Here is a 12,214-nt window from a genome sequence, read left to right on the forward strand (position 1 = left end):
TACTTTTTTCTTTTCATCCTGAATGATGATGTAAACAGCGGGCTATTTACACCTAGCCACTTCATGTGTTTCTCTGATCTGATAGTTGTCCGGTCGTGAAAAGACCAGGTGTAAATGCCCTCCGAAACGCATTCGAGATGGATTTAAATACGATCGCTCAAACCACTTCAGGAGGAGGTCTGGGCCGCTTAACAGACGAAACTGCATCTGGTTGTTGAAAGAAACCACATATGTAAATTGGACTTCTCCCAACAATGCTAAAAATAAACGTGTGTGAGTACAAAGAGACATGCATTTGTGTGTGTGTGTGTGTGTGTGTGTGTGTGTGTGTGTGTGTGTGTGTGTGTGTGTGTGTGTGTGTTTGTTTCTTTTGTAAAAGTTTCCTGGATATAACTTCCCTATTTAATGCACAATTTTCCTTACAAATTATATTATCAGCATTACAATGTGAGTAAATGTAGCCGTGTAAAATGTAAGGGATGATGCCACCCTTCTAGAATAATGTGCATTTACATTTAAATTGTAACATTTTTAATATCATGGAATTAAAGTGTGTAATTAGTGTTAGCTCACTATCTTAGCCTTTTTTAGTGCATTAGGTGAGGTAATCTGATAATATTAGTGATTCTCATTTATCAAAACACTAACATTGATACCGTTTTGGAGAGAAATTGGGTATTTTTTAATATCTCTATTTGATGCATTTTAAAAAGATGGATGATAGATATTCTTCAATCTTTCTAACAAAGAACAAAATATAAAGTGAATTACAGTATGTACAATTTTTTTAAATTTATAAATTGTAGTGCACAGTGTTTATTGTAAGGGGTAGAATCCACAGCTCAGTACTCACTACTCACTACTCATGAGTACTTTTAAATAAGCTACTTTTTTACTCTTACTCAAGTAGTTTTTTGGACAAGTACTTTTTACTCTACTCACACTACATTTTTTGGAATGTAATGCTACTTTTACTTGAGTATGTTTTTTCAGTACTCTTTCCACCACTGCAGAAATGAGGAGCTCGAGCATCTATTCGTCAACGTGCAAACTATCGCAATCAAAGTGAAAGTAAGTCGCAGACGCTTAACACACAATCATCTTCATTAAAAGTAAAGAAACAAAATGATCTTACCAGTGCTGTCTCTCTTATTGCGGTCTTTGATTTTGAAATGAGCTGATAATCAATAAAATGCAGCTCATTAATGTTGCTTTCGGTGACGTGAACTCCGTTAAATCTGCATATAGCGCGTTGTTTGAAGATCGGATTTATATCCGTTTTGCGAAAACATCTTTATGTGACCAGGTGTAAATGGAATCGTTTTGATAAATCAGATCAGTAAAAACGCATGAAGTGACCAGGTGTAAATGGCCCCATTATGAGCTGTCAGCATCTGTATAATTTTCTGTTAATTCATTGCAAATTGTGTTAAATCTCTTGTGTTTTTTTGAATGTCGTCATCGACTAGTCGACGTCGACTCGACTTTGATGTCATAACAGTCGACTTCAAAAAATCTGAAGTCGTTCAACCCCTATTCTGCGCATGTTCTATTCGCAAGGAATCTTGCTCTTTTGAGTAGAGGAACTTCTCGGCGCATACAAAAACCCGCGTGCAGTATAGCGTAAGTAAACATGGCGAGACGCAGCACAGCATACATTTGGAGCGAGGTCAGTACCAGCACCAAAGCGCAAACAAAGGCGATCGCTATCTGCCCCCAGCTATTCATTATCCGCGTGCTGCTGCTGTTGTTGTTGTCTTTGGATACAGGAAGAAGAATCGGAAATGTATCATATTGCGTCTTAAGGTTGTCCGTACGTCCAGACGCTAACCGTGCGTCGCCATTTACATTGGGATATTGCAATTCCATGTATACAGGAGTAACTCTCTCTGCTCACGCATGTAAAGGGGTTATTTCAAATGTTTCAGAAACCCGAATAATGACCTTAACCCGACCATAACCCGAAAATTGGCTGCATGTAAACGTAGTGACTGACCACATCACAGATTAAGTTGATTGTTCTGGTATATCCCTGTATATGGTCATTACAAAAAAGCTAAGATGGTCTTATTCTTTTCCGCAGTCATTTCCTGAAATAATACTCATGTTTTTTTACATGATTCACATTTATGTACATTCAAAACCAGTTTAAAGTATATCACAAAACTTATATTAGTCAACGAGAGATTTATGGGGAATTCATTTATTTGCGTACAATTCATTTTCTAACGTTTAAATAAAAAAAACTCCTTAATGTAATAATGTGAAAAACTGAATTGCAAATACAGACATGGTTGCTTTGTATTTAGTGTAAACTAGGAGAGTAACGGTTCTTGGTTTAAAAAAAAATAATTCAAACCGTGCCGTTCTCCACCCACGGCTCGGCACGCACTTGCACCGCGGTTCATCTTAAATCTGACAACGCATCTATAATATGGTATACAACGTGTAAAACAGACAGACAAAGTTCGGCTAATGCATGTTTCTGTCGATTGATACACATTCTGGGTTCCCAATACATTAGAACAGCGGTGATGTCACTCTTTGTTCAATGCGAGTGCCGTATGCTCGAATAGGACAAGTCATTTATGCTGTCATCACCCAAGTTTGATAGCGCACGAGCGCAGGTGAGACCCGAACAGCACACGTTGCGACTATCTGTTTAAACTAAACTCATTTAAGCCTTGACAATTTAAACATTTAAGAGCCAGAAGACGCAAATGAGACCTCAAACCCACGTCCCTGTCTTGGTGACAGACATAGTCAGTTATGTCTTAAGTGAATGAAACAGTCGAGACATGTGTATCATTATCAATGTGTACTGGATCCATGCATTATATATTAAAGTGATAGCAAGCTAGTATTCCTACTGTCTGTGTTTTTAATGTCAATCAAACAACAAAAGACAAGGAAATCACTCGCTGCTCTTGACTGAATAGCTTTTGTAACTTTAATAAGGATTAATCTTTAATTTATACAGTCAAATATGCAATGCTATTTTACTATTTCTGTACCTGAAAACTAATGTGAGAGGTACATGAAAAACCTGAAAAGCAATGTTTATTTTATTTGTATCTTTGCTCTATTGCATTTATTTGTGATGTTGATTGTAGTTAGGTTATTTGTTCTCATTTTCTTTATTGTTATTTGAAAGTAGTCCTTTTTTACCCCCGAACATAGCACATACAGTATGGTACCAAAACCATAACCCTAAAACAGTGATACAAACCGAACCGTGAGTAATTTGAACCGTTGCACACCTATAAACCATTTCATTGGATATTAGACTGAATTGGCTCATGCTTTAAAACAAACAAATAGCAACACTACACCCTCTCATCAGTGACAGTCTGTAGCTCAATTTTAACAACTAACTTAACCTGAAGTGTCTAAAAATAAAATAAAAAATACAAGCAGCCAATCATGAGACAATCTGTCTGAATATTCTTAATGCTCATGATAGATTATGTTTAACCAAATAAATATGTAAAACTGAATGATGCAACTGAACTAGAATTTTGTTGTCAACCATGAGAACTTGGCTAATAAAATTCATGGTGCAAGTAAAATATTTGCTTTTTAATTTCTGAGCACAATCTAATCATATCAGTCCTCTATTTAATGAATATACAGCAGTCCACAATATATGTATGGCTACGTTTACATGCAACCAAACGTACGGCTCGATTGGACTGAAAAGCCTTTATGTAAACACCTTAATCGATCGGATTGTGCTCGATCCGAATGAAACTTCGATCAGATTGAAAGTGGTGGTTTATTCCTTTTCTAATCCGATCGAAAGAACATGTAAACACTTGATCGGATTGAAAACTGAAACTGAAAGGACTGCGCATGTAGGGGTGTGCGATATCACGATTTTTGAACGTGGACAATTAAAATGTCTCCACGATCTGCTTTTGAAGAAATATCGTAGTATTGTGCTACAGTGCATTCTATCAGCAGCAGTTCTGGCGCCTTCGTCTCAACATACTGTACAACGCGACGTATATTCACATCAAATGTTAATTCAGAGGAACGGGACACTGCAGTTCACAAAAGTTAATTATTTACATGTGCTTTAAAGCCTTGCCGGTTAAACATTTCATTTGCGTGTGGATTAGCTGTTCTAACATGCGCTTTTCTGAGCGCGTACACGTAGCACATGCACTAAAAGCTTGTCTAAAAGCGCCTGGTTACTGGATTAAGTTATCTTTCTAGTCTTATTGCGCTAATACTGTCAAATACACACAAGGTTTACATAAAGTTGGTTATGTCTAAAGTGAAAGCAAACAGAAAATCTACTTGTCAAATGAGTGTATATTAGGCCTCGTTTACACTGTCAGTGAATTGTGACCCAATTCTGATTTTTTGCTCATATGTGACACAAATCGGATGTGTTCTATGACGGTGTAAACAGGGAAAAAACACATGCATTCGGATATTTCGAAATCGGTTTCAGGCCTCGTTCATATGTGTAAAAAAATCAGATATGTGCCAATGCGACTGTCATGTAAACAGGCAGATCGGATTTTCTTACTGTTAGAAACCCTAACGCGCATCTGCAAAGGGACGGATGGCCCAGTGTAAACAAAGCCTTAGACGTGTCGCATGCAGGTCTTAGGCTAAGGCCAGTTAGGCAGTAGGCTAAGGCCTCGTTTACACTGCAGGTCTTGATGCCCAATTCTGATTTGTTGCCTATATCTGATTTTTTTGACTGTCTGTTTACAGCAGAGGTCTTCAATCCTGCTCCTGGAGGGTCACGTTCCTGCAGAGTTTAGTTCCAACCTGCTTCAGCACACCTGTCTTTGTATATTCAAGCGATCCTGAAGAGCTTGATGAGCTGATTCAGGTGTGTTTGTTTAGGGTTGAAACTAAACTCTGCAGGACAGCAGACCTCCAGGACCGGGATTAAAGACCTCTGGTTTACACGTTCTTTCAATTGTGACCCATATCCGATTCATGTGTTTACACTTGGCACACAATCTGAAACGTCCCGCATGCTTAAAGGGGGTTCTTGCACAGATGGACAAACGCAAAATATGCTTGATGATAGCTCTGCGATATATGCGAAGTTCGCCAAACATCACCATGATTTTGAGGCGGTGTTACACGCTATAAAGTGCATATCATATGCACGCAAAAACTGCGTATCAAATGTACTCAAAAACTATTTTTGCCGTAAATGACACGAGAAATAAAATTTGTGCTATAGATCGCACTTTCATGAGATTGTGGCGGGCTTTTACGAGGAGCAGTGGGTGTATGGCATAATGAGCAAGCCAACCTTTGATATGTTGTGTCAATGTGTGTCCACATTCCTCTCCTACGACGACACAATGTTTCGTTGGGCCATGCCATTTTTTTTTATTTTGTTACCTAAGGCTGTTTTTAAAATAGGGATATTAGTTTTACTGTAATGCTCGGTCACTTGCAAAATAGTAAAACCAACATGAAAAAGAATCATGATAAAATCGTGAATCGTGATTTTCCTGAAAAAATATTGTGATATATTTTTGCCATTACGCCCACCCCTATGCACATGTGCAATGACGTTGAAATAGAGTAATGACGTATGACGCGTGGAACAAGCTGTTCTTCCTGTTGAATAAAGTGTCATAAAAATGAGTGTCCTGTCATTCTAAAATTTTCCTTTCACCCCGCGTCTGTGAAGCAGGACAACGGCCCACTATTCCTTGTTTCGGATTCTCATCCACAGATGACCGGTTTTGGGCGCGGGAAGGGGCATTTTTAAATCGTTATAAATATAAGCAGCACATATAAATATAAGGCACAACGGTTCATATGCTCATTGTCTCCAATTATGACCAGAAATGGATAAATATTAAGCCTGCAGTTTAAAACGTTCGGATTCATCAATCAGAATGAATTCAGTCCGAAACAAAAGTTGTGCATGTAAACGTAGCCACGCACTCATTCTGCAGAAAACACAATGGATGGCTCTAGTTTTAGTAGTAAATAACATCTTGAGTCTTGACTTTACATCTTGAAAAATCTTTTCTAATGGTTGATGGCAACTTATGGCAACATATTTTCCATCACTTTGCAATGTCTAAATGAACATGTTTCCTTTTATGTCAGTAAACTGGTCCGTTTTCCTGCTATATGTGTTCATAAATTAATTGCACTGGCAGTTACTACACTTTTTACTTTTTACCTATTTATCTACAGTATATTACACCTGTAAAGTAACCACTAAAGAAGCAGCGACAAACATTAATTTGACACAGTTCTCACCTTTCTTGGCATAGTTGAGGTCCACATCTTTGAAATGAACTACCACTACATCTGAGGATTTGAAGATGATGCTCTCCACAATATCCTCACGGCGAGGGCCCACATTAGGTTCAACACTCTTCCTGTGTGCAGCATCCAGGACAATATCACACTATAGATGAAGAGACCAACACAATTTAAAAAGAGGGACAAATGCCAAATGTGCATATAAGTACAGTAAACATAATATGCTACACAGTGTTTTAAACACTTGAGTTTAGAGCCATAGAAAGTCTTCTCCTCACCTCTGGGCCATAGGTTTTAAAAACTCCTTCGTAGATCAGGCCATTTTTAACCTTAAGTTCACATTTGTTTCCCTGTTGAGTGGTGAAGCACAAAACAAATTTCAGTATGATTGAATTGGTTTAATTTTTGGTAAAGACGCTAATAAAATAAAAAACAGAAAAAATAATAACAGCTGCACAAACAAGCATTTTTATAACTTTACTAATAACTGCATTTGGACTCACCACAACTGAGGTCAAAACATGAACCATCCTCATGTTTGCATAAACTCCACTGAATGCCACCTTAAAGAGGTAAGGAGACATAGACAATACTTACATTTAAATTGTATTACAGTTTCAGGTCCTCTAACATAATTGTCTGAGCAGTGTTCAATATTCTGATATTGAGTTCAACGGAGGACTTTTCAATGCTTGCGGAGCAAATTTTTGCTCAATTTAGACATTTTTTGTCGATTTAGAAAAACAATGTTATGAATAAGTGAAAGAAACTGAAAGAAAAGTTACAACTCACTGCAGTGGAAGGTCCTTTGGCATTGTTGCGTCCTCTGTAGAGAAGAAAGAAAACAACATATAATAAGCTTGATAGATAGATAATTATAATCAAATGGAAACAAGGAAATGTTTGCCATGCTGTATATACACAGTTTTCAGGGCCAAAAAAAAAAACAGTTACACACTCCTAGGAACAAGAATTCATGTAATACCGGTGGTACTATCGAATGCAAATACACTGATATACATTCAGAGCTACAATGACAAGGGAGCAAAGGCATAGTTTGCGAGTTAGACGGGAGTCCCCACCACTTTTTGCTGAGGTTAATATTGTCCCCACCCCTTTTTTGAAACATCTGCACGGATATACCTAATGCAAATGAAACATATCCAGTTGATGTTCATTTGTGTTAAATAAGAGGCAATCTGGCGCTGGAATGTGTTGTTTTTTAAATCATACTGATTGTTTGTTGCCAACCAGTGGCGGAACTTTCTCTTTTGGCTTGTGAACAGTCTTCACACAGACGTGCGCATCAATTTATTACTTAATAGAGTGGTGCAGGTATGATGTAAATTTGTAGGCCAAAACGCGGAAACGAGTTCGCATTTTAGCCCTTACGGTTCAATCGTTTTGAATTCAATGGGTTTTTGGTTAAATGGATGAAATAAGGTCTGTGGTGAACACAAGCTCAAAATAATTTCACGTTTTATTCTACTAAAGGGCGAGCCTTGCATTTTTTTGTACATTATTTGTGGGCTTCAGGACAACAAAATCTTGAGAGCTTTTTTCTGATTTTTGACGTCTTATTATATGACAAAATACATCAGTATTACCCCACTTGTGATTTTTTTTAAGCTGTTACATGCCTTGAAAAAGCAAGCCTTGTTATGCTTACAATTATGCTCATATAAACTATTCTAACTCAAACTTTGAGGAAAAAAATTTTAGTTAGATAAAAACTGAAAGAGTTGTCTGAAGCTTAGTGATGGTGACGTTGAAGTCGTGGGACCGTGGTGTAGTTTGTTTATAGCCTACCTTTAGCTTTTTACTTCTGGGGACTACATTTAGGCTTCAAAATGAATAAAACTAGCAATATATAGTATTATAGATATAGTGGATATAAGAATGAAACTTTCACATTAAACGAACTATTGAAATTGACGTCAATAGTTCATGTTTAGTTCATGTCAAAAAAGTGCTTGTGAAGTTCCCAAACAGGCTTAGGGAAAAATCAGCATTTCACAGAGAGGACGTGATTCGTAGTTGACTGAATTATACCACAAACGTGCAAGTATGAGAGATCCTAAATTATAAAGTGTTCATCTACACATTTAGGACGAAATACCAATGAGGTCTCTAATGTGCAGCAAGAATGAGTTCAGTGAGCATGATCTGAATACAAATTATCAAGTGCTTCCAGTCCATTCAAATAAATAGAGAATAAAAGCTGTGAATGACAGTCCTCCTTTTTCAGCAGCCAGACTACAAATCAAATGCTGCATTACAGGCGGTGTAGGCTTCACTGCACCACTCACGATTCCCACAGTTTCTACAAGTCATAATACTCTTGTTGTTCGGTGTAAACAAGAATGACATTTTTCACTATGCAGCAGCGCGATTAGCCTGTGATGCCAATAAAGGCCTCTCTGCCTCTTAGCTGTAGGAATACGCGTTTCCAAATACATTTACAGCTAAATAAAAACCGTAACAATATTTTTCGTGTATCACAGCACACTCTAAGTAACATACTTACAAAAATGTAATCTAGCAAGGACTGGTTTATACATGCAACCTCTTTGAAACGTCAAGGTTGAGATCTGACTTTCCCCTAGCGCCGCCACTTATCGGAAATGCACCCGTCTGACAAATAGTCCCAAAACGTTCGTTTCCCAAATGATTATTAACAGGAAAGACGCAATTCTGCCCTGGTGTTCTCAAGTAAACCAAATTCAAGAAAACTAGAACGGAAACTGGGTTAATGTCATCCTCAATAGTGACAGAGAGCTGACATGTGACTTATCATATGGGAGGATGAATTCCCATAACGTCGATTCACAGGCCCTCAGAACGGTTTAAAAATCAGACCAGACAGGACTTTATCGTTTGACAGATAAGATAAATAATAACAGTAAGATAAGGTATCCGTGGCCACCAATTTTATTGGGATTGTCACAAATTAAAAGAAAATAAAAAACGGTGTAGAAATAATGTAATTATAGGCTATTAGGGACCGCTTGATTTTAATTTGAACAATTTCTAAAAAAATATATAAAAAAACTGGACTGTCATGCGGATAAAAGCAATAGATTACAAACAGTATAACCAAATAAATTTTGGCTAACGTTAGTTAGCTGGCTAACAACACTGCGTTACTATGGAATTGTATCGCTGCTGCTATTTTAATTTTAGGACTCTCAAAGCATTTTTTTGAACGTTATTCAAATGTCAAAATCGATAAATCACACTAGAATACATTCCAAAACGATATATTTGCATCTGTCTTGTGGGGGAAAAGCTGGCACAGCGATATTTCCCCGGCAGAAAAGGCTATTCATCCTGAACCTATTCCACACAGCAAACACGCCCCTCTCAAATATTCACGAACGTATTGTCCGCTATCAGTAACGTTAGTTATTTTATAACCGCGATGGATTTGTGCCCATTAAAGTGTGAATGAATCCCTGTCCTGGGAACTTGGCCTATATCGGCCTACTTGCGCTCATTCCAGAATGATCACTGCAAATTCACAACCTGCGTTTTTAAACTACGACACGAGTGCGGGCATGCCGCATCCCCCAGTAGGTTCGCCCTCATCCGTCCTCCAAATAAAAACCCCGTTATGTTGCAGATTCGGAACCCACCTGCCTATGTTCTGACGTCCGACGCCTCCTCCTGCTCCCCCGGTACCGGAGGCCGCAGCGGCTCCGCTGTTGCTTCCGCCGGGTTTGCGATTACCACCGGCCTGCGGCTTCATGGACATGGTGATCCCATAAACGACAGCTTGAGCAGAGTTTTCTGACTGTTTAGGGAAAAAAACGTTTTACACCGCGCACGAGTGCGGAATATGCTATTTGACGTGTTAGCTGACAGTTGATCTAGTGACAGCTAACGTGTAAAGCTGTTACTCCTCCAGTTATTCAAGTATCCACTAATGCTGCCTGCTAACTTACTTCAGCTAGCTCTGCTGATATCCCCCCCTCCTAAACAGAGACGATTTAGTCCGTTTTAAAAACAAAGCGAGGTCGATCCATATGTTTTAGATGTCAACAAAAATACCAACCCAGTAATTTCGCTTTTTTTGTTATTTTAAGTGCGATATTCTCTGTGATATACACAGTTCACGCGGGGCTTCAGTACTGACCGATAGACCTAAACAGTCTGAAAAGCCACAAAAAGTGGCGGAAGGATATATATGTATATACACATTCCAGGAATGTGTGTACTCCTTTTGTCGGTTTTGTTTGTTCTAAAGAAAATTATCCCCTGTAATTACTGTAAATATGCTTGGAACATGATACGTTATTTAGTTAATATTGGAAATGGATGAATGTTTGTTTTGAGGAACACTGCTCCTATGTAGAGCGCACTACTTTCAGCAAATGCAACGATCACTTTGAGCGTTTGCGCTTTGACACTATAGGCCTGGTGACTGATGTAATATATAGCCTACTGTTAAATTCCTTAAGCACTATGCAGTTTTTCTTATCATTTTATTCGTTTGAGTGTTTGTTTTGATTTCAAATGTATTTTAATCCATAATCAGACAGTTAGTAAAAAAAATTTTTTTTTAAATTGTCCTCATTTAACCCAATTGAGGCCTATCTGGATAAAAATGTGGTCCTTTTTCATTTTGGTCAACTGGTTTGAAAAATTATTTAAAAATATATTTATTCACTCATATGTTGCAAGCTGGTTATATTCCTCCTTGGTTGGCAGCATCTGGGTAAATTCACTTCACTTTTCAACATTTTGTGAAGAACCAGATCCATAGAAAAATAATTTTGATTAATGATATTTGATAGGCGAGAAACATACTCATAATAAACATGACATTTCAAGAAATATGGGAAATCAAAGTTGAATAACTATTTAAAGATTACTGTGATCCAAATTATTATGCAAGAAAGTGGGGTTTTTTCCCCATATTTTTTTAAATTGTTTGCCTGGGCTTCTTAAGTAATTGGGGAACCTAATTAAAGAGGTTGTTCCACATTATTAAGCAAGTCACAGTTCTCATGTAATATGGGGAGGAAGAAAGATCTTTCTAAAGATGAAAAGCATGAAATGGCAATGTCTTACAAAAGGCATGAAATAAACGAATATTTTGGGCAAACTGAATAGAGATTATCAAACTATCAAAAGATTTGTAATTTAGAGCACAGAAGAACTTGGTAAGATAAAGGCTTGTTAATGAACGTTTCGGTCAAACAAATTATTGTATTAAAACAATTAATGCAGCTATAAAAAAAACTATACTGTTGAGCAGCAAACAGGTATTTGAAGCTGCTGGAGTCCCTAATCTTTCCATGCAGGCTGGCAATTGTGCGTAAAGTTGCAAGTTGCACAAAGCTTACAAAGAAAAACATTTACATAGGGTTTAGAAATGCATGAAGACTCATTTTTAAATAGTTTTATTCACTGACGAATGCTGTACTACAATGGATCTAGATCAGAGGTCTTCAACCCTGCTCATGGAGACCCATTGTCCTGCAAAGTTTATTTCTAACCTACTTCAGCACATCCGCCCGTGTGTTTTTAAGCGATCCTGAAGAACTTCAGGTGTGCTTGATTAGGGTTGGAACTAAAGTCTGCAGGGCAGTGGGTCACCAGGAGCAGGGTTGAAGACCTCTGGTCTAGAGATAGATGGATGGTTGGTGAATGGCCACCCCATTCTAACAAGACTGCGACGTCAGTGAAGAGCTAGCGGGTGATGATTGGGGCTGGAATATTGGGAAGTGAAATGGAAGGCCCCTTTAGGGTCCCAGAGGATGTCAAAATGATGTTTATTACATTTTCTCCGGTGTAAAAAGAAGGATAGTGCCTTCTGAAATAAAAGGATTTTCATGCAGGACAACACACTATCCCATGCAGCAAAACACCATGACAATAAAACTGTTTGAAAATGTATTTATAAACCCAATGTAAGGGTTTAGTAATGTTTCTCTCTGTGAGCTTTGGT

The 12,214-nt window shown here is 37.9% G+C and overlaps 1 protein-coding gene across 25 annotated transcripts in view; it reads right to left on the bottom strand.

Annotated features, from left to right (window-relative positions):
* The window catches only part of atxn2 (ataxin 2), a 40,154-nt gene extending 29,714 nt beyond the window's left edge, over window positions 1–10,440 (bottom strand). For 18 of the 25 annotated variants that reach the window (XM_077231425.1, XM_077231420.1, XM_077231424.1 and 15 more), the window contains exons 1-5: window positions 9,897–10,425; window positions 7,054–7,087; window positions 6,765–6,824; window positions 6,540–6,611; window positions 6,256–6,406 (exon numbers count right to left, since the gene is read on the bottom strand). In XM_077231425.1, the coding sequence (XP_077087540.1) occupies window positions 6,256–6,406; window positions 6,540–6,611; window positions 6,765–6,824; window positions 7,054–7,087; window positions 9,897–10,015 (436 nt within the window). In that variant the 5' untranslated portion in view covers window positions 10,016–10,425. Of the gene's footprint in view, window positions 1–6,255; window positions 6,407–6,539; window positions 6,612–6,764; window positions 6,825–7,053; window positions 7,088–9,896 lie in introns of all 25 variants that reach the window. The other 7 variants (XM_077231426.1, XM_077231421.1, XM_077231423.1 and 4 more) reach the window with 5 other exon arrangements.
* Between the last annotated feature and the right edge of the window lie 1,774 nt (window positions 10,441–12,214).

The sequence above is a fragment of the Siphateles boraxobius genome, unplaced genomic scaffold (assembly GCF_051911475.1).
Source record: "Siphateles boraxobius isolate OS27281-9 unplaced genomic scaffold, OSU_SipBor_1 16, whole genome shotgun sequence".
In the NCBI taxonomy this organism is placed as follows: domain Eukaryota; kingdom Metazoa; phylum Chordata; class Actinopteri; order Cypriniformes; family Leuciscidae; genus Siphateles; species Siphateles boraxobius.